This window comes from Hydractinia symbiolongicarpus, chromosome 5, assembly GCF_029227915.1.
Source record: "Hydractinia symbiolongicarpus strain clone_291-10 chromosome 5, HSymV2.1, whole genome shotgun sequence".
NCBI lineage: Eukaryota > Metazoa > Cnidaria > Hydrozoa > Anthoathecata > Hydractiniidae > Hydractinia > Hydractinia symbiolongicarpus.
Window position 1 is genome coordinate 15985956 of NC_079879.1, and position 21460 is coordinate 16007415.

The following is a 21460-nucleotide window of genomic DNA, read 5'->3' on the forward strand; positions in this document are numbered from 1 at the left end:
TTTTGACATGTCCAATATGGCCTGACCTATATATACGAGCTTATTCATTTTGACCTCTGTTTTACCCATCTCTACACCTAGGAGGTGTTTACTGAACCGGCTTCCACCCTTGAAATTTGGCTTCATGACAAGCTTCATATACTTGTCCTCATTGGTGACCAGCTGAATGTTGCGGTGGTTCCGGATGTTCTCCATCGTCTTGCCAAAGACCGAGAGGTTCATGAGCTTCTAGAAATCCTTTTCAAACTCGTTCTTCGCAGCAGTTCTCAAATCAGTGTTGTGATCTATATACCCCTTCAGCCATGCCTTCTGGTTAAACTGAATGACCCTATGTACCTTCTTCAGTTCAAGACCATGCTTTATAGCCTCGTGAAGGGCTCTGATATGTACCACATAACCACGCTTGTTTTTCAAATTAGGTACCAATTTCTCGACTTTGTGGATCGTCCTGCGTTCCGGTAAGAACGGCAACTCATTATGTTTGTCATGCAACCTCTCTTGGTAGTCTATATCTACCTCTAAAATGTACCCATACTTGTTCCTTTCGACGAGTTCCGCGATTCGCCTTTCTGTAAATGCCCTGGTATTTGACACCCATTTGAAGCCATCTGTTGGGAGATCCTGTCTCATAGCCTATCCGTACAGGTTGTTCGCATCCAAATGCTGTAGGTAGGAGGATTCTTCATCCGGGTTACACTGGTATCCCATATACTTGTTGTTAGCCTTGGCATACCGGTGTACAGTCTGGGTTATACCTCCTCTTGTACCCTTCTCGAACATCAGGAGCATGTCAGGGTCGGTGAGGAGTTCCAGCTTGATTCCAGTAAACTTGAGTGCTGCTTTCTAGGCCAGGCCAGGTGCACTGTAAAAGTGCGCAGGATCAAGCTTGTATTTTGTCAAGCACACGTCTCGAAACGTTTCAAACACGTCGGCCAATAGCAGGACGTCCATGGTGAGGTAGGTGTCATGGTAGTCGCCCATAGTAACCTTATCACCCTCTGGGGTAATGACATTCCATACCTTTTTAGCATAGGTATAATTATAGTCCGATATACCCTTCATGTTCAGCTTGCTGTAGAATGCCTCCCTGGGAGGCAGCCCCGCCTCTTCAAATCGTTGCCATCCATCCATATACTCGTAAGGGTATGCGTCTTTTCTCAGCATTAGCCTGAAAACATCATCTTTGTCGATAAATTTTGCCATGGATAGTACGTTTGCCTTTACCTGGTCCCGATTAAGTTGCTCCGTGGTATTCGAGTTGCAATTTTTACACCAGAATTTTGCTATATACCCGGCGTCTATACCCTGAAATTCAACATAGTTATCCGCACACTGATGAGATTTCATACCGGCGGCGTTTGTCCCGATTGAAGCTGATGTATGTTTCAGTATTCTCTGCTATGCACCCAATGTCCTGTGTGTCGTATTTTTCGCCTAATTCCCGAATGAAGAGATGCGCATCGTACCCGCTTAGATTATGGAATATTACAGGTATATGGTTAGGTATCTTGTATTTGAGGTTGCAGCTGTTATGCGCCGCGCCCCTATACAGCCCCGTATAGTGACAATGGTCTCGAACTTTACGGTTATTCTCACAGTCGTCAAACGGCTTTAGGCATATATGGCATTCTATGGCCTTGGAATGTTCCCTTTTTAACAGTTCCGTAGCTCCAGCATGGGTTGTTGCGGGTAGGTATTATATAACCGCTTAACCTTGTCTTCTAGGTGGTCCACGAATCGTCTGACACAGTCCTCACCTCTGTACACTGTTAAGAGGTCCGGTACACTTCCATATGCAAATGTGCTATAGGTACTCCAGCCAGATGGTACATGCTTACTCAGCTTTTTCGTCTTTATCCCCCTTGCATCTTCTACCGGGATTAACAGGCTTTCGAAGTCCGCATTTATGACAAATGGTACCTAGAATTGCATCTGACCATCTCTGTAGAATAACCATTTCTTGGCCTCGTTTGGCATGTGATTTTAACCGCCTCATGGTCTTTGCAGTACCCATAATGCTTGTATCTCGAATCAACCGTAGAAAGGCCTGCATGCAGTTCAGGCAAAAATGCATTGATTTTGTGTTCTTTGATGTCTCTTTCCCCAAGAGTCGCGAAAGACTCTTGACGGCTGTGTAATGAGTCTTTTTGTCATCCGTGATAAGCAGTAGGTTGACATGCTTGTTACGTCTAATATTATGCTCTGATCGACGTAGGATATTGATCTTCTTTCCCATCATGTACAAGACGTTTACTACAATATCCGTGTTGTTCTTTTTAAACTTGGATATATCCTTGATGGTTGTCGGAAACTCTATATCCTTCCAATTGTAGAGGTCTACGTAGCGATGCATCTGAGATATTCCATTAGGGTTTCTTCCAATTTCATCATCTTCATTCACCGGGTTAATGACGGCCTTTTTCGAGGCTATCCATTTAGGTAGCTTATGTACGATGAACCCCTTTTTAGCCTCAGGTTTTGAAAGTCTACATCGAGGTATAGGATTCTACTGATCGTGAATCCACTTTGCGGTAGTGCAGGATGTTCTACGTGTGTTTTGATTGATGTGAACATCCTATCCAACATGTCGTCTACGTCACTACCCTGGAAGATTGACGTCATATTACTGTTGAAGGCCTTCTTCACCTCGATATACACATCGTTAGCCCCCTCCGAGTTTTGTACTATTTTCTTCTCCCACATGATCCACAGTGACAGCTGTACCTTTGCTCCTCAACCAAAGTTTTCACGTTATTTCGCACCATCCCTATATACCCGTCTACGTCGGCTCCTCCTATACCAGGAATGCGGAAACTTCGAAATGTCTTGTGTAACGTGTGCTTATGTTCCTGGGGCGTAAAATCTTGCCCCGGCTGGTCAGACAGATTTTGAATATCTTCAAGGTAGTTTCTCTCAGCCTCTTTTTCTACCTCGCCATGAAGTGTAGGTCTCGCTTTAGCTGTCCCATTATAGAGATCCATCACATTACGCTTGAAGGCTGCATAGGTTCTCTTGACTCCCTCTTTTATAGGCTTTGGAACAACGTCCACCAGCCAATTATACCACCCTTTCATCTTATCCCCCACAGCCGAACGATTTTTCGACAGTTCCTGTTTCTCGAAGAGGTCCATCTCGGATGGGGGTAATAACCAGTTGTGCCATTCCCGGATTTTACCCCCTATAGTTGGACGGGTCTTATCCATATCCTCAGACGTTATAGGTCTGACCGGTCCCTGTGGTACATCCTCCAATAGGGTAACCAATTCGGCCTTGCGTAGCTTGTAAGCCCACGATCTTTTGCGATATCGCGTAATTGTTTCACAGTATGTGTGTTCATTCTTTATTGCAAGAATTTTTATTTTGTCACACGATTTCGTCTTCCTCAAAACTAACACAGTTTGTTCACCTCTTTACTGCGCATGCGTTTATTTTTGATGACGTCATCACTATGCAGAGGGAATTCTCCTACTAGGTGTGCTAGAAATTTTTGACTCATTTGCTGTATGATAGGGACCTTACCTTGAATTCCATGGATAAGCATAGCATGGTACTGGATTTGTTGTGGTTGACCGTGGGTCTGCGCGATGTGCGTGCGCGACTGTGCTAGAACATACATTTCTCTATCTCTGGGGGGTTTCTATTCGAGGAGGGCGTTAAAAAGAGGGGGGCGTTTATCAAATTTTTTACACTTTGTCTCTTTTGCAGTTTTTAAGGATACCTATGTTTTAGAGAATGAACTTCAAAAACGAAAAGCTTAATTTTCAACCTTAAACCTAAGATTTAGGAAAAAAGTAAGTAAGGAAGTATACTTTTACTATCGCCTCGCATAAACTCCCCTCATGAGGGAGTTTCGAGGGGGCGTTTATGTAAAAAATGACTGAAAAGGAGGGGCGCCTATATATGAGGGGGGCGTTTAATAGAAGGGGGTGTTTATTCGAAGCATTACGGTACTCTATTTTCTCGTTTGGAAATCATGTTCTGTACAAAATACTAAGCCTTAGTGCTCGAAAAACAGCACTAATGAGCGACAATGTGCACAACGAGCGTTGAAACTGATTCTCACTTATGAAAAAAACACGAGATATAGCTCATTAGTGCTTTTTATTGCCAGGTGAGAACCAAGCTTAAAGGAGGAGTTAATAATTAAAGTCAACATTTTAGGTTCTTTAGGAGATTTTAAGCGTGGTCACCCTGGTAACCACTGTAAAAAACGTTTTGGTTAATAGTGTTTACTTGGAATTCGCGTAAATGAAAGAGGTCACAATTAGCAAAGTAGAAAATTATGGCGAAATGGCAAGGAATACTTATTTAGCTTACCGTTTATTTTTTATTCCACTGGCACGACACTACTAAATAAAATGCAATAGGGGTGAAAAATCGAGGGTCTTTAGGGGTGAACAATCAAGGTGTTAGTACTCGGTCCTATATTTTTGCATCAAGATTTAATGATCCTGTGAATAGGGTTGGTAGTTTCGAGGCTTATATTTTACATTTTTTTTGTGCATTTCCCGACGGAAAAACCTGTTACCACAGCAAGAAAGTTTTCTTAAAAAAGGTATGAAAATAATTTTTCCGAGAATTTTTTAACCCCTTTCCATCGGCAATCTGTTATGACACTGTACTGTTTTCTTATTGGCTAGAAAAGAAATTAAAAATCTACACGTAATTTTTATTAAAGTGCTTATATTTACATGAAACGTAAACTTTATTCACAAAAGAACAGTATAAAAATAGAAAAATTATCTCATCACAATCATCAAAAGGATTGTAAGTCATCATAACAGCTTTGGGAATGATAAATTTCGACCTGGAATATGTTCCAGGGTAAAAACGAACACAACCGCATCATGCTAGCAGAAAATGCAAATAGAGAAAGTAGCACAGCTTTACGAAATAAAACAAGAAAATCGAAGAAGTTTGTAAAAAAAATAGAACCATATTTGCTTCTAACATTACTCTATCAAAAACTATCAAGAGAATCATCAGAATCCCTACTTGAAAAGTGTTATGAAAAGATTTTAAAATTAATTATAAAATTTACATGTTTTCTATCAAATATTTTGATCCCGTAACACAACTGAACGTTTTTACAGTAAATAACCCATAACTTCAAACAAGAAGTAAATGATGCATTATCATGGTATCCACTCTGTCACTAGGTTCAAAACTTTATTACTTTTTTGTCTAAATGTCTCCACTTTTTCCTGAAACATAAAAAAGCTTTTTGCAAAAAATGTGAATGCTTGACCTGATTAGGGGAAGCATCACATGATTTAAGGAAACACAATATTCATGACTTTTTCCCAACCCAATTTCAGCTTTTTTAATTTTCTTTCGACCACTTTTCTGACGTTTTGCCATCTTTGTCGTATTTTTATATTTCTTAACTGAGTGGAAACCGTGAGTATATATAGTAAGAAATTAAATTAACTTTTGTATGTAAAAAACAATCGCTATAAAATGAATTTACATAGTTGAACGAAACTTAATATACATTATTCTTGGTAAGCCGGCGGTGCGACTGGCGGCAAATTGTCAAATGTTTCTGCCTCGTTATGGCATATCAGCTGTAACTGCATGTCACTGCCATATCTAGGACGAGGCTGTCTTTTCTCGCATGTGATCTGCAATAAACTCAATGTGGTTGCAATAACTGCGGCAACGCCGGAGCCAATCACCAAATAGAAAGCGATATCTAAGGTACATTTAACTTGAACAGTTCCAATTAGTTTTAATTTGTTCACATCCACAGTAATCCAATAACACAAACAAATAATTGTGATAGCAATTAAAACTAAAAAAAATAGCTCAGAATCACAATGAGCAGTGTACTTCTTTTTTTCACTTCCGGGCAAACCGCTTATTTATTCATGACCTGCAACTTTAAAAGCATGTTTACCCATCCTTTCCTCATTGCCTTACGACTCCCCTCTACCCCCTGGCCCCCAACCTCCCTCCCCTTTTATTTTCACCAATCACCTCCACAAAAGGGCAAGTGCTACATACCCGAAAGTATATGACCAAACGAATTCTTCCTGATCAACTTTAGACCACGTTTACTGGTACCACACACATCTAACGTGAATTGAAACATGCTGCTAATGACGCCGAGGAGGGCTAAAGCTGCACAAACTCGTAATTTTGTTAGTATATCGTTATTGATACAGGAATCTAAGGAAATAGAACCCAATATGGCGAAGTACGAAAAATGTACAATACCATTTGGTCGCTATCGATTAATTATTATTTAACTTATTTATGTTTGCTTAATCAGTTGCTTCTAAAATTTACTCATTTATAATTTATTTTCCTATTAAATTATTTCGTTGTTTGTTTTTTACATCCGAAACTAACTTTTTCATTATAAGAATAGTTTCTTTTACCATACTATTTCCATACAACAAAGATAGATTACCATATGCATATATCGGATGTTAAAAACTAAAATTTTCGGCGGAAAATGTTTCGACAGAAAAACTTTGGCGGAAAAACTTTCAGACACAATTTTTTATTTCAGCGGAAAAATTTTCGGACAAGATTTATAAAGTCAAAAAATGTATGGGTAAGTCTTTTGAACAAATTTTACCCAAATTTTAAAAGTAATGATTACGGAAAATGACACAAAAAGAAGGCTAAAAGCATTTAAAGTTTACATATATTTTTAATCAGGATCTAAAAAAGGGTCTTCAGGATCCAAATTTATAGATAGAGCCTTAGCCAAAGGTAAAAATAACGAAAATAATAAGTTCAAAAACTGCAGTTTTTATTGACTTTCTGATTACCCTATATATAATTTATATGCACTGGTACTCTTTAAAAAAAAAAGAAAAACCAAAATTTTCGGACAAATAAACTTTTGGCAGACACGAATTTCGGAGAGAAAAATTTTCAGACAAAAAAAAAAATCCGAAAGCTTTTCCGTCCGAAAATTTTCTTTTCTATTGTAGTTTTAGTCTATTTTTGGAAGCCAAATCTGCACTTTTTATTATTCGTATTATATAAATACCTTTCATATGTTCAACGTCCATCCCAAAAATTGTATACAGACCCAGATGTTTACCAGTGCATTCTCCACCCTCCAGTTGAAACCAGTTTGGCTCTGCCATTGTTACAGCATATAAACCTGTGACAATAAGTCCAAAGAACGCTGAAGGGATGTTACGACGAAATTCTGGTTTGCCATGCCTTCTATGTCTCCGACGTCTTCTTGAGTGAAATGTGTATGGGAAATTGGCTCTTCCAACAAACATACCTTTTACTTTTTATTAAATATTTAACCTGCTTTCAAATACAGCTAAATTAGATTGAGACACAGACAAAAAATCTAGCTTTCCAACAGAAAACCTTACGCGTTCCAGCTTTTCAAGCAACTCCTGTTTTTTTTCCTTTAATTTTAAAATTAAATTTTTTATTTTCTGGCTGTAACAATTCTACACATAGATTGTTAAGCCTATACATTACATTTGAATAAAGAAAAATATTGTGTACAACTGTGTATTGAAACAGGCCACATTACCTTATAAATTTTCACATGGTTTCTACAACTTGCATTTTTCTGTTCTTTTAGTTCTATTCCAGTCATGAGAACCATTAAGTCCCTGATGTTGTGTAACGAGTGTCCCTATCCAGAATTTTTCTTTATCTAATAGCAAACTATCAATTTGCCTGTTTGTTAAATTCTCTCCATTGTTCACAACATCAACTATAATAAACCCAATATTTTGCATGGAAGCATCAGGGCATTCATCAATAAAATGTTTCACAACTTTGCAAGATGGTATCTTCTTTTTAATGTGGGATTTGTAATTCGAAAGTCGAGGCTTCCAAGCAACGGTGGATCCAACACCCTGCTTACCACATAATTTACAAAAAGCAACGTCTATAACGTTTTTTGAACTGCAACTGCTTTCGCGACGAATTTTAAATTTTCTGCCAGTTGATTTTGATACTATAAAAGGGGTTTCAATTACATAATTCTTGCAGGAGTCGCATTTTTTATTCTTACATTTCACATAACCTGCTGCATTGTCATTTGATAAATCGGACTTGATGTTGTAAGGATCAGCACGTAATATTAAATCCCTTAAGTTATTTTCTCTTTTATATGCAACCAATATACTGTTTTCTGGAAACAGCCGCGACAAGTCTGGATTTACTTTCCAGTATTAACAAGATTATACGATACCGTCATCACATCGTATTCATGTCAACCTACATTAAATACAATAGTGTACCAAAAGGTTTTATGTTGCGTTTCCATTCTAATATCAAAGGCTGTGAGTATTTCAGCATATTAAAAAAAATGTTCCATTAAGCTTTTACAAAAAACAATTTCTTATTACAGACGATCAATATGCAAACATGAAGATGCTGCGCGCGCAATAGCTCTAGTTATGTTTAAGAGTTTTCCAGAACGAGATTTATATATCCGTACATTGTTTACAAGGAAAAATGATCGAATTCAATCTATATTAGAAATGCGACGAGAAAAAAAGTTGGTAAGAGGTGGAGTTAATATCTCTCTTTTTAAAAATAATATATCACGGCTTCTGAATAATTTCCAAGATATTCAACTAAGTCCTGCACCTGAGGTGGTAGCTTTAGAAACTGTTATGAATGATCATCATCCTATCCTTATTAATGTTGACTCTAAACGTATGTCTACTCCTATGAAAGAACTTTGCGCTAAGGGGCCCTCATTTGTTCCAACGCCATTGAATTACGATTGGCTTCAACTCCAAAAAGACTTCGACTCTTTCAAAAACCGTATTAGAACACGATATATATTTAGAAACAAAAATTCAAATAACAATGATACATCCAATATAGAGATAAAGAATCCCCCGAGAAAGCTGTCTACATGGATTGCTCCAAAAACAAATTCGCCGGAACTCGAGACTTTCATATCAAACATTGAAAGATCTCTTTTTAATGATACTTCTAGGAGAACAGTAAAAGATAATTTGACTAAGGATCAGAGAATGTATTTAAACACATGGAGAAAACAACAACTTTAGAATAAAGATGGTGATTTAATAATTAGGACACAGGACAAAGGAAACCGTTTCGTAATTGTAGACAAAATAACTGACAATGAAAAGGCAAAACAACAGATACAAAGGAGTTCCTTTAACGTTAGAACATGATCCACAACAACCAAATGGTGAAAGATTGGGCTGAAAAATGGTTTAAAAATGGTGAAGTATCAAAGCAATGGAAAGAATATATAGTGAATGAGAATGCCTGTCCAGGCAAAAACTCCACTCTTTACAAAACTCACAAGGCTGGTACTCCAGTACGATTACTTACTTCTGGTTGTAACACTGCTATCAAGAATTTAGCTAGATTTCTTGAAGTTATATGTGCACCGTTTACTGAAAATATGCGTAGTAGAATTAAGAACATGTCTCACTTACTGGACATTATTGATTTAATTAACGAAAAAGGCATACCTGATCACACTGAATTGGTATCTTTTGATATCGTAACATGTTTCCTAGCATTGACAATAGAAATGGTTTAGATTCCGTGCGAAAAATCATGGATAAAAGAATATTTAAGAAACCATCGACAGAATGCATTATGGATGCGTTAGACCTATGTCTTTATAATAACAATTCTGTTTTCGCAAATAAGCACTTATTACAAACGAATGGCACAGCAACAGGTGCACCTAATTCTTGTTCGTATGCAGATATAGCTGTATCTTCCATAGACGACACTGTTTTTGAAAAAATGCATTCTTCTTATCCTGAAATATTGTATTTTGGCAAAAAGGCACTCTTATGCAACGTGTCAGTATTCTCCAAAACCACTCCGTAAGACTTATATCGTTTGTTGTCCTGAGAGATAGAACTAGGACTAGCCCCTTATATCGCAACTTAGGACTTCCTAAATTTTTTGATCTAGTCATCCTTCAAAAATCCTTTTTGTCCATAATCTCGCTTACGATATATTACCTATTAGTCTTACAAATACATTTGCACTTGATTTTTCTTGTGTACACCAAACTCGGGCTGGTAGATGTGGTTTAATTAACTTACCTCTAGACAGGTCAACTTTTTCTGGTTAAAAATCTATTCACTTTTACTCAGTAAAAGACTGGGATTTTTCCGTTTAGACTCCTTTAGTAAATCAACTTTTGAGATACAGCCAATTCTCATCAGGCATTTCATTGACAACTACTTATACCATTGCATTTTAAAATTGCATCCTCTTCTGTATTTCCGCGACATATACTTCTGTGATTCGAATTTACAACAAATTTTCCTATAACAATTTATCATCCCCCCCTTGTGTTTCTTTCTTTTTCCTTACATGTCTTGTGATGTCCCTGTGTCTGCCTCTTTAGTTTGTATTTGTCTATCTTTCTTTATAGGGTGGTTGACCCAACCTCCCGTCACTAATAGATGCAACAATAAATGTTACACCTTATACAATTTATAACATTGTAATATTCTCTACCTGACAAATAAATTGACTGACTGACTGACTGACTGACTGACTGACTGACTGACTGACTGACTGACTGACTGACTGACTGACTGACTGACTGACTGACTGACTGACTGACTGACTGACTCAAGAAATCAATTGTCTTGGGAGGATAACAAATACACTGTGGTCAAACAATCAAAGACACTATTTAGATAAAATATAAATAAAATTAAATGCTGGAAAATTTAGCTAACTAGCTAGGTGTTTTATACGATGACCCCTATGGCTCACTTTTCTTCCGATTTAAAAGCACTTCTCGTTTATGATCCAAACAGTTCTCCTATGCATTTTCACACTTCTTTTCTGTATTTTGATGCCTATATCTTCTGCACAACACTACCCTGCATGTGGTTGGAAACTTTCTCTTCAAACTAAAATTAAAAATCTGGTCCACAATTTTACACCCATGGGCTGTATAATTTTCGTAATAGTATACTAGTATACTTTGCATTCTAAAACTTATTGACCGTGTTAAATCCTTCAATGTTTTAACGATTTATCAAATTTTAAACAGACAAAATTTTTCTCTAAGTAATACTTTTGATCTCAGATACTACTCTAATACTCACATCACTAGGGGGAAATTAAGGGGTTTATTAGCTAAAAGTCACTGAAAAACCTCTAAATATGGTATTAATTCTATTGTTTATCAGTCAGTTGTTCACTGAAATGAGCTGCAGTCTTTGTGTCTTGAACTAGATCTTGCTACCCTATCAAATTTTAGTCTAACTAAATTGCAAAATAGCATCTTTCTAAGTAATTACATTGCCTAATTTATAACAAATGTTTTACTTGTTTTTCATTGGTAGTTATTTAGTACATTAATTATCTACTAAACACTGGTGGCCTCCTCCAGAATAGTCTTTGACTAATAGGTGTGTCTCCTATCAATTAGTCATTTTTGTAACAAAAGATTATTTATTTAGTTTTACATTGTACATGACTTATTGATAAATAAATATTAACTACTACTGCTGCTGCTGCTGCACCTGCTCCAGCTACTGCTACTACTAACTACAGTATTTTAGTACGTATTTTGTTCAAAACAATAAAAAATAAATGAGCAGCCGGTTAAAATTTTGGTATTCTTACAACAAACGTGTGTATAATAAAAAGATAAATGAATGCCTTAAACGGATACCACAATGGCATTTATTCACGCCTTGTCTCCCTTATATATCAAAAACACAAAAAACTCTGAGGTGGACTGTGGTCGGTTATTTATTCAAAAACGCTAGTTATCAAAATCCAGCTCAATTAATATTCCAGACCAGAATTGGGTCTGGGAATTTTTTGAGTTCATGGAAGATAAGTGTTTCCCACCTTGGAAGAGAATTTTTTTGAACGGAAGAGAAGATTTCAGAGGAAAGTGATTTAACTAAGAAGAGAAGTGTTTTAACTAAGAAGAGAAGTGTTTTTATTTAGAAGAAGAGTGAGCCATAGGGACCATCGTAGTTTTGTCCTCTCTTATAAAAAAAAATTAATAGAGCTTCCCAGTTGCCTGGAAAATAAGTTAACTTCCTCCTTTCCTCCCTGCTTGTTTTGGATGTTGACTCACTCACATCCGATATTGCCGACCGGTATAATTTTTTGACCCGGGGAAATTATATTGACATGCCTGTTCAGTTTGTCCAAGAAGTATAACTCTATTTCTACGGCAAGTAGTTTAGAGGTTGGGTGTGACCGCATAATAGTATCCCTATTTTAAAGGGACACGACCGAAGAGGTGAGAAAAGGAAAGGTTGGCAAAACAGACAGCATAAAAATTTTAGCGTCGTTCGATGGCTTCCCCAACAAGTAGGCAGCACCACCGACAGAATTCAAATCTTCCTACGAGACGCAGTAGTGTTGCAAGTACTTTGATGGAAGGTGGACCTCACGCAAATGAAAGTGGCAGAGAATTATTTGAAGCTTGTCGAACTGGGGATGTTTCTCGGGTGCGTTTTTTAATTCAAAATAATTGGGACGTGAATATGAGAGATACTGCTGGAAGAAAGTCAACACCACTTCATTTTGCTGCAGGTAAAAATATTATACATCCTATAATTTTCTGTATGTTTTCTAGTACTAGCCAGTTGTTTAACCCAACATCTGGGTTAAACAAGTAACTGTGCAATCTGCTATCAAAAGCCAAGTTGAGCGCTTAATAAGAGCCGCAAACGGTCACACACATAGGTGGAGCGCTTTAGTACAGGTACACAGTATTTTGTTAATTGAGTAAAGCGCACACAACATTCTTCTGGTTGCAATGTCACATCGGTTGAGAGAGGGGTACCAATAAGCCACATAAGCACATAAAAAGTTCCGCGTTATACGTTATTAGAAAATTCAAGTATTCTCACGAAAAAAACCCGCATAGACCCAAACAATGCCTGAAAAGAGCGCCTTGTTCCCTGTCTTCTGCATGGTACAGTACTGGAATCAGGACACCTAACATTGTGGACCTCGTATCGTGTGCGACGTGCACGATATGCAGACTATACTGCGCACTATATTGTCGCGATAGTAAAATTCTTTAGCGTTGTGAAAGTTATGATCCCTCGTGAAATTGACTTTCTTGATGCATTGCAATTTTTGCGATCCACATCGCGACCATCATGATACACCTTTACACATTATAATAACACTTATTGTCATAAAAGAATAATTATAATTGCCATGAGAGAATAACACCATTAAATATATATAATTTTTATTTGTGTTTTTTTTAAATCAAGAATATATATTTTCATCGCCGTAAGTTTTTTTCTTGTTTAGGCGACTCCAACTTAATTAGTTCTTCTACGGGCCTGACCTACCCTAATTTTCACGAAAACAAAAAAATAATATCAAGCAAATATATTTTTAAGAAAAAAAAATTAAAAACAATCGAACATTTTCTTATCCCCAACTCATGAGAAAAAGATTATTATTGTCGTAACACCCTCTTTCTTTATGATTATTATATATGTTTAAAATTACGCTTGCTAAAATACTGCAAGACTTCTACCGTATTCTCTCTAAATACAAATTTTGGAGATCATCTTTTCTTTTGTGTTGAATGTAATTCTAATCTGTTTATATCTTTGCAATCACATTGAGCGCATTAAAATGATTTGCTTCTGATGATAGAGCAGTATAGCAGGTATCATTTTTACATGTTATTGACATGTATTTTACAACCTAGTGCCCAGCCCTTCATTATTAATTTCTTTTATAAATATTAAAAAATGTAAAATTAAATGGATGATAATTTTCCTTTTTATCTTTGCTACCTTCAAGCAATAGGTGATTATTGAAAATATGAAAAATAAATTAAAAATACAATCAGTAAGACACATGCAACTATCTCCTCCCCATTGCTACAATGTATTTTATCATGCACACTGTGATTGCTGAGATATAAATAGATAACAACATTACAGTACAGTCCAGATGTAAGCGTATGCGTACGCTCAAGTTTCACACCTTTTTCTCGGAGGCGGTAGTTGTTTGTCTTTTGTTCTTATTAATTATCTTGCGAGTCTTGTAAGTCATTAATTTGCGCGTAATAAACAAAAGATTATTGAAGAAAAAATATATTCCCAATAGCATAATTGCAAATGTTATCAACTCTATCAATGTGACACGAAGAGCCATTGTTTAATATTTTTATTAAACAAAAGTTTTGCGTGGAAAGTAAATAAACTAGCGAGAAGGCATTGTTGGTTGCATGGGTTAAATAAAGCTTTTAAGTGATAGAAATTATTATAGTTTAACAAATATTGAAACTGTAATTTTGATAGAAAAGCTATTTTAGATCGTGTTTTGGAAGTTTAAGAACGAACAACGGTGATAGAAATGTTTTTTTAGATCAGCTTTTCAAAATTTAAAAACGAAAAGCGGCGATAGAAATGTTTTTTTAGATCGCATTTTAAAAGTTTAAAAACGAAAAGCGGCGATAGAAATGTTTTTTTAGATCGCATTTTAAAAGTTTAAAAACGAAAAACGGTGATACAAATGTTTTTTTAGATCGCCTTTTCAAAATTTAAGAACGAAAAGCAGCGATAGAAATGTTTTTTTAGATCAGCTTTTCAAAATTTAAGAACGAATAAAAAAAGAATGACACAGAACTAAAAAACAAACGGAAAAAGCAACCACATGCACATGTTTATAAAATGATTTGGGTAGGTAAAGTTATGCTGAATTTTTTTCTTATCACGATTTGTGTTATACGAAGGTGCGGGTAAGTAAAACTCAAGGATTGAAATTTTATGCGGGTTATATTTGGGGGTATATAGGGCTGCATCGGGTTTGTAACTCCCTAAAAAAGCGGAGCTGTGGGTTATATACTGGGAAATACGGTAGTATAATAAAAACAAGGTACAATACGTTGGTTGTAACACCCTCCTCCATTATGACATTCAAATAAATAAAGCTATAGTCCGTAAAAAAATTTTGCACTTAAATTTAGATTTTTTTATAAGACTGTGCAAAAAAACATAAAGAACACTAAACTTTTTTTTTCATTATTTTAAGTGGGAAGAGAATCACATGCTGTATAAATTTTGCAGCAACTCTAGTATATTCTGTAACTTTAAACAGCATAAGAATAACTTGCTGCGTAACTTTTAGAAACAAGTATTTGAGCATGCAAGTATTTTCATCTTTTCACCTTGAGTGCTAGTTATATTTTTTTGGTGAGACAAATTATATTTTTTCGTTGCAACTAAAAAATATAAACTTCGGCATTAGGGAAAATACATACAAAAATGTGCTTGTCGTAACACCCTCCTCCGTTGTTGTTTTTTGTTTTTTGTTTCCACATGCATTTATAATGAAAAAAATTTATTTCGCCGACCATAAGCTACTATCGACTTCGCCCGTAGAACAACTAATTATGTTATGGTCGCCTTTTTTCTAATGTCCAATTTCTAATAAAAATATATTACAGTAAAAGATGCAAAAGAATTTTTAAATGTGAAAAAACAACAGACACAAGATTATACCCATCTATTGTTTATTATTTTTAATGTTATTACCCATCTATTGTTTATTATTTTTAATGTTATTCACGATCAATCGCGACAATCCTGATTAATAGTGATGATCACAATAGCATCGTTATTTTTTTATACATCGTGTCTATCGTGAAGTTCTTCGTTAACATTTTTTCTATCGAGATGGTCACAATATGATTGCAGATCGTTTTGGTCACGCATGATATGCGCTCATGATGTTAGGTGTCCTGATTCCAGTACTGTATGTTACAAGAAACTGCATTTCCGGAATGCTCTGGGCGTGTTCAGGAAAGTGCAAGCGGTTTCAGGCGACAACCGCCAATTTAAATTTTAAAAATGGCCCGAACTCGCCCTTATATATGCGGGCGTTTGCGGCTTATCAGGACCCTCTTGAATACACTGAGGTTTTATGGTCAAGGTGAACAGTGTGTTTTCCCCCAAGTCAAAATGGCTACCCTGAAGAATATGGATCTGTGAAAGTATTATGCGACATTTGCCCACCAGGAGAATATTGTTTCAGGTGTAATATATTTTTAAAAAATAACTTCACTGCTACTTTACCTGAAATAAAAACACAGTGTACAACCAGTTGTTACCTTGTCATAACAAAAACACTGGTCAATATTATCATATTTTGTGAAAAAAGTTACTGTAAAAGTTTAAAAATTAATCATGGTACCGGGCTGAGCACTCAGTACGGTTAAGATATGCTGCAGGTGCGTATAAGTATAATACCCTTTTCAAAAATACTTAATTGCAACTTCGGTTTTAAAATAAATACATGTATTTATTTTTAACGACAGGCACTTTCCTGTATGTATACAGGCACTAATCTAGAAATTGGAGGCAGCGTACCTATGCTTACAAAAAGGGCAGTGGAAAAAATGGCCCCCACCATGGTTGGGGGCCAAAAAAAATTTGGGGTTTGTGAACGCTCTAGAATGGCTAATATAGCATTTCCCAGGCTTATTTTGATAACATTCAACCAAGTTGTTTCTTCTCATCAGTACTTGTTTCCATTAGTATTCATTTAGAAACACAAAGCACAAGCCCAACTACATCACAACCATCAACGATAGTCGACGAAACAGTCACGCCGACTACGCCGTTTCCGGTACCATTATGAACGAACGAAGAAACAATGATTGCGTGATTAGCAAAATACTGACCACAGTCCCTTTCTTAAATTGTACTCAAATTACAATCAAAGTATATTATGCATAAATCTTTCTCGGCGAAAAAGTATTGTTCTATATCATTCCGAAACTTTAGCTTATTTTCACAGAGACTTTGTTAACAATTTTTTTCGTTGAGAAAGATACTATATTTTCGATGAAAATATGCGTCTGTTACGATTTGTTTTCCAAATCTGTAAAACTCTGTCGACTTCCCTATTGGATAGAGGATTTGTTGCATGCGAGATGCGCATCAAGGTATCTAAACTTTTTTGGTCGAGATTGGTCCGTTTGTCGTTCATGATGAGCTTCATACGAGAAAAACATTGCGCAATAGTTTTTGAGCCTTTAGCAGCCTTTAACTTCTCTATGTTTTTTTTCTTTTCTAATCTTTTTTTCGTTGGCATTTTGAACCCGAACTGTGAACTTCACGAAATTCAACTTCTTTGGATAAATAATCTTGAAATCTTCTTTAAGTCGATTATGTAATTACGTAACATAATAAGACATTAATAAATTATTATTTCATTGTTTCAAAACAATTGAAAAGAATTCAAAACACATGGAAAATTATTAACTCATTGTTTCAAAACAATTGAAAAGAATTCGAAACACATGGTGTTCAATTTGTGTTTTTGTTTAAAAAATCGAAAATAATACGCACATGTGTTGGTAATAAAACCAAAATAAAACAAACAATTTTAGATAGCGTGGAAGTATATTTAGTGTGAATGACCTACGGAAACAACACGAAATGTAAACATGGCAGCGCACACGAGTTTCTTCGCGAAGATAAGTATATGTTACGTGAAGATTGTTGACGCTGTGGTATATTTTCCTTTAGGGCACCGTGAGTGAAAAAAGGGCACTTTATATCAGAAAAAGGGCACTGAATCTTGGGATTTATTGCTTCTGTATCCAGACCTCGTTTTTGAGGTTTTCAGGGAAAAATAAAATTTCTGATTTTTTTTCTCTATAGGGCAGCGTCCGAATACCGGACGCTCTTTTGCTCTAGATTAGTGCCTGGTATACATACGGGAAACTGCCTGTCGTTTTCCTGTATGTATACAGGAAACTGCCTGTCGTTACCTAATCATTTTTATTTTGCAGAATAAGTTCTCATAACAGTAATAAAAGGTGAAGCTTTTGTATTAAAATTCGTTTTAAAATACCCTTGCCAGCAAACATTTTTCTAGTTTTCTCAGTAACCCCATTCCCAGTTTTATTTTCCTTAATCCTGTCTCTCCACAAGAAGTTGCTAATTGTATTAAAACTATTACTCAAAAAAAGTCTGGTCCATATATAGCATTTCCCCCAAAATTTTATTTTCCATCAAGGATGTTATATCTGCCCCACAATCCAAGGTTATCAATTTATTTCTCCCAACTGGCGATTACCCTCTTAACCTCAAATATGCTAAGGCTCTCAAATGGATTGCACCAATTACCGTTCTATCAGTCTTCTGTCTAATATTGACAAAATTTTTGGGAAACTTCTGTATAAACGTGTATATATTATATAGTTTTCTTGAAAGTTTAAGGTTTTGTATAGTCATCAATTTGGTTTTCATAAACTTTGCTCTACTTCTCACACCCTTATGTACATTTTTCAAAATAATTCTTGATGCACTTGAGAAGAGTCATTATGCTTGTGGTATTTTTATTGCCAATCTTCTTCACATCAATAGTTCTCTAAGAAGTCTCACAAAAAAGGTAAGTCTTGACCTGAAGTTCTTTTGGCAATGGCTTAACGCTAATATGATATCTCTTAATGCTAGTAAGACTAAATACATCATCTTAGATACACCAAGAAGCCTTTGAATCATCCTGTGAGACTTAAGATTGGCAGGAAAATAATTTTTCACAGTAAATACAGCAAGTACCTTGGTGTATTCAGTCTTTTTCAGGAGAGGCGTGCGATCGCACCCGCATGCCTTGGCACATGCCTAAATCGTGTCAGGCGTGTGATTAATTGCACGCCTGAAAAATAAGTATTGAGTTTTCAAAATCAACCTTTAAAATCCATTTTGTAGCGTGCGATGGCAGCCCTTGAAAGAATTTTTGGAGACTCGTCAGACAAAACGTCCGATAGATTTCCGTCATGGTCGGACACTTTTAGATCTAAGAAATTATTGAATAGTCCTAGTCCTTTTAATCCACGAGCAAGCCTATTCATAGCCAACCTACCATCCTAGCTAATTCACAGACTTCTGACTTAGTTAAAAGAACTACGTAGACATAAATCTCTTTTGCCTGCCTGTCTGTTGGTAACCAGGTCTTACACAAGAAATCCAGCCATGCGGTTCTTAATTATCGGCATCAATCACTCTCTTTCACCAACTCCTACAAATATCTTGGTGTAAAATTGGACCAAACTCTTTCACTATGTGAGCACATCGAGTCAACATACAAGAAAGTTAGAGGGAGATTATACTTGCCTCAGAGAATCAGACCTCAGTTAACCATCAAGACTGCATCAACAATTTACAAGACCATGTTGATACCAGTTTTCATGTATTGTTCAATCATTACATGTTATTCTACCAAGACATTTCAGCTAAAGTTGGAAAATTTAGATAAGCGAGCAAATCTTATTATATTCAAGAAGAACGTGCCAAGAAAATCTAAAACAGCATCAATTAAAGATCTGTTAAGGAAACGTCTTTGCCTTCAAGTTTTCAAGTGTGTTTATGTGTGTTCATGCATGTTTGTGTGTGAAAACTTTGTAAATTATTTCGAAAAAATGACAAACAACACAAGAAATAAAAATTATTTACTACGACTTCCTAAGATTAAGCTGGAATCAAGTAGAAAAAGTTTCTTTTTTAATGGTGCAAAAACTTTCAACGAGCTTCCTCTGAAAATACGTGCTTCGACATCAATTATTTTTCAGGTCATCACAAGCAAATATAGCCAAAAATATGCTGTGTTTTCAAATTAAAATAAATTTTTATCCACGTGGCTTAAATAAAACTTCAAAATTCATTTAGAAGTTCAGCTACACTTTAACAAAATTTTTACAGAAAAAAATTTATACCGCCCATGGGTTTCGTTTTTACAATCAAGTAGAAAAAGTTTCTTTTTTAATGGTGCAAAAACTTTCAACGAGCTTCCTCTGAAAATACGTGCTTCAACATCAATTATTTTTCAGGTCATCACAAGCAAATATAGCCAAAAATATGCTGTGTTTTCAAATTAAAATAAATTTTTATCCACGTGGCTTAAATAAAACTTCAAAATTCATTTAGAAGTTCAGCTACACTTTAACAAAATTTTTACAGAAAAAAATTTATACCGCCCATGGGTTTCGTTTTTACAGGCATAAAGAAAAAATCTATTAAATTCGGACCTGTTGTGGTTTCCAATTATTTTGTCAAATGAAGAAATTATCTACAATTAAATCCATGATAAAATGCCTATTACGCCTGTAATTGCAGTTTTGCAGACTTGCTTCATCCGTGCTCCGCTCCGTCACCTCCGCATTAGTTAAGGACCGCATGGCTGAATATTTGTGTAAGACCTGGTTACCAACGACAAAGGGGCCAGGCAAAAGAGATTTATGTCAACGTAGTTCTTTTAACTAAGTCAGGAGTCGGTGAATTAGCTAGGATTAGCTTGGGCTATTCGTTTAATGTCTTTTGTCAATAGATACACAGGCCCAGTCGGGAAAATTTACCCCCGCGAGAGCTAAATCGCTCACGTAAATTTATCTGCGTGAGCAATCCACGTGCGATCACAAAAGCTCGTGCAAATTAGTTTGCGTGAGTGGTCAATGAAACCTAAAGTTACGGCATGCACATGTTTGATCTGTAACATAAAACTAAAAATAAAAATATCAAAAATATCAACAAAAATACTCGATCGAGAGCCCTTAAAATTAGAATTTTTTATGTCTGCAATAAAACGACCTGAGATTCATTTCAACTGATGCGTCGGCATTGTGTCGGCAATATATTTTTGTAGTGAAATTGTTTAGCTGGCAATATCTTTCGTCATTCACCTTTTATTAGGGCTAGACCTCTCATAAATTCAATGCACTGATCTCCTAAGACAATGACAAATGAAAATGGAGTGCAAGTCTTATTGACATACCTTCTAAATATTGAACTTCATTAGACTGGCTTCTTATGTTTCTAGATGGACTTATTAGGTTAGGGCATCGTTAGGTTGTATATCGCAGAAGTCGCCGGTGACATGCTTCGAAAATGCTTGTCACCAGCACAGTTTAACATGAAGTAAAACTGTACAGGAGACTCTTGTTGTTAGAATTTGTTTTGTTAGAATTGTTAGAGTCTTCACAGAACATCTCTCCTCACAAAACCGAGGGCAGGGCTGACTTATTGCCTGCCGTGTTGTGTGGGAGAAGAACTTCTGGACTTCTTTTTAATACAATATACAACTTTTTCGATTATTATTACGAATCAAAAAGCACCACAGTAATTCTGTAGCCTGAATTATTTAGTAAGTTAAAATATTTGTGTTTGCCGTCGCCTGACCGGGTTGTAACATAGCGCGGGTTGAAATTATTTTTTTAACGTCACTGTTACAAAAAAAAAATTTTCTTTCTGCAGATACAGGAATGCAAGCCTTATAACGAAACCCAATATTAATACGTTTTACAAAATAAATTTTGTAAAACGTATTAACCACAAGTGCTAAGTTGAACGCGATGTGTTGGCAGATTTGCTATATTTTTTAAAACTTTATTCAATATGTTTTATCCTTGGTATTACATCACGAGAACGTTCGTCCAAAAGCTGTATAAAGGTACAGGGCACCTAACCTCTCCCATGTTCTGGTTATATTTAAC

The 21460-nt window shown here is 36.0% G+C and overlaps 2 protein-coding genes across 3 annotated transcripts in view; one reads left to right on the forward strand and one right to left on the reverse strand.

Annotated features, from left to right (window-relative positions):
* Positions 1 to 4655: 4655 nt before the first annotated feature.
* Positions 4656 to 12049, reverse strand: LOC130644972 (transmembrane protein 127-like). Of its 2 annotated transcripts, none has more exons than XM_057450788.1 (3): positions 7007 to 12049; positions 6007 to 6171; positions 4656 to 5695 (listed from the first exon to the last, which is right to left on the reverse strand). In XM_057450788.1, the coding sequence occupies exons 1-3, from the start codon at positions 7248 to 7250 to the stop codon at positions 5496 to 5498; spliced, it is 609 nt and encodes a 202-aa protein (XP_057306771.1). In that variant the 5' UTR covers positions 7251 to 12049; the 3' UTR covers positions 4656 to 5495. The 2 variants fall into 2 exon arrangements, with proteins under 2 accessions (XP_057306771.1, XP_057306770.1); XM_057450787.1 differs by having other exon boundaries at positions 4656 to 5794; positions 7007 to 12044.
* A 130-nt stretch (positions 12050 to 12179) lies between these two features.
* The window catches only part of LOC130644971 (poly [ADP-ribose] polymerase tankyrase-2-like), a 51818-nt gene continuing 42537 nt past the window's right edge, over positions 12180 to 21460 (forward strand). Inside the window, exon 1 of the mRNA XM_057450785.1 lies at positions 12180 to 12519. Coding sequence (XP_057306768.1) covers positions 12279 to 12519 — 241 coding nt within the window. The 5' untranslated portion in view covers positions 12180 to 12278. The remainder of the gene's footprint in view (positions 12520 to 21460) is intronic.

Coding starts and splice junctions, on each gene's coding strand:
- LOC130644972 (XM_057450787.1), bottom strand. CDS start 7,250: ATGTTTGTTGGAAGAGCCAATTTCCCATACACATTTCACTCAAGAAGA. Junction 6,172..7,006: donor GGACGTTGAACATATGAAAG/GTATTTATATAA, acceptor CTATTTCCTTAG/ATTCCTGTATCAATAACGAT. Junction 5,795..6,006: donor GTTTGGTCATATACTTTCGG/GTATGTAGCACT, acceptor TATTTTTTTTAG/TTTTAATTGCTATCACAATT.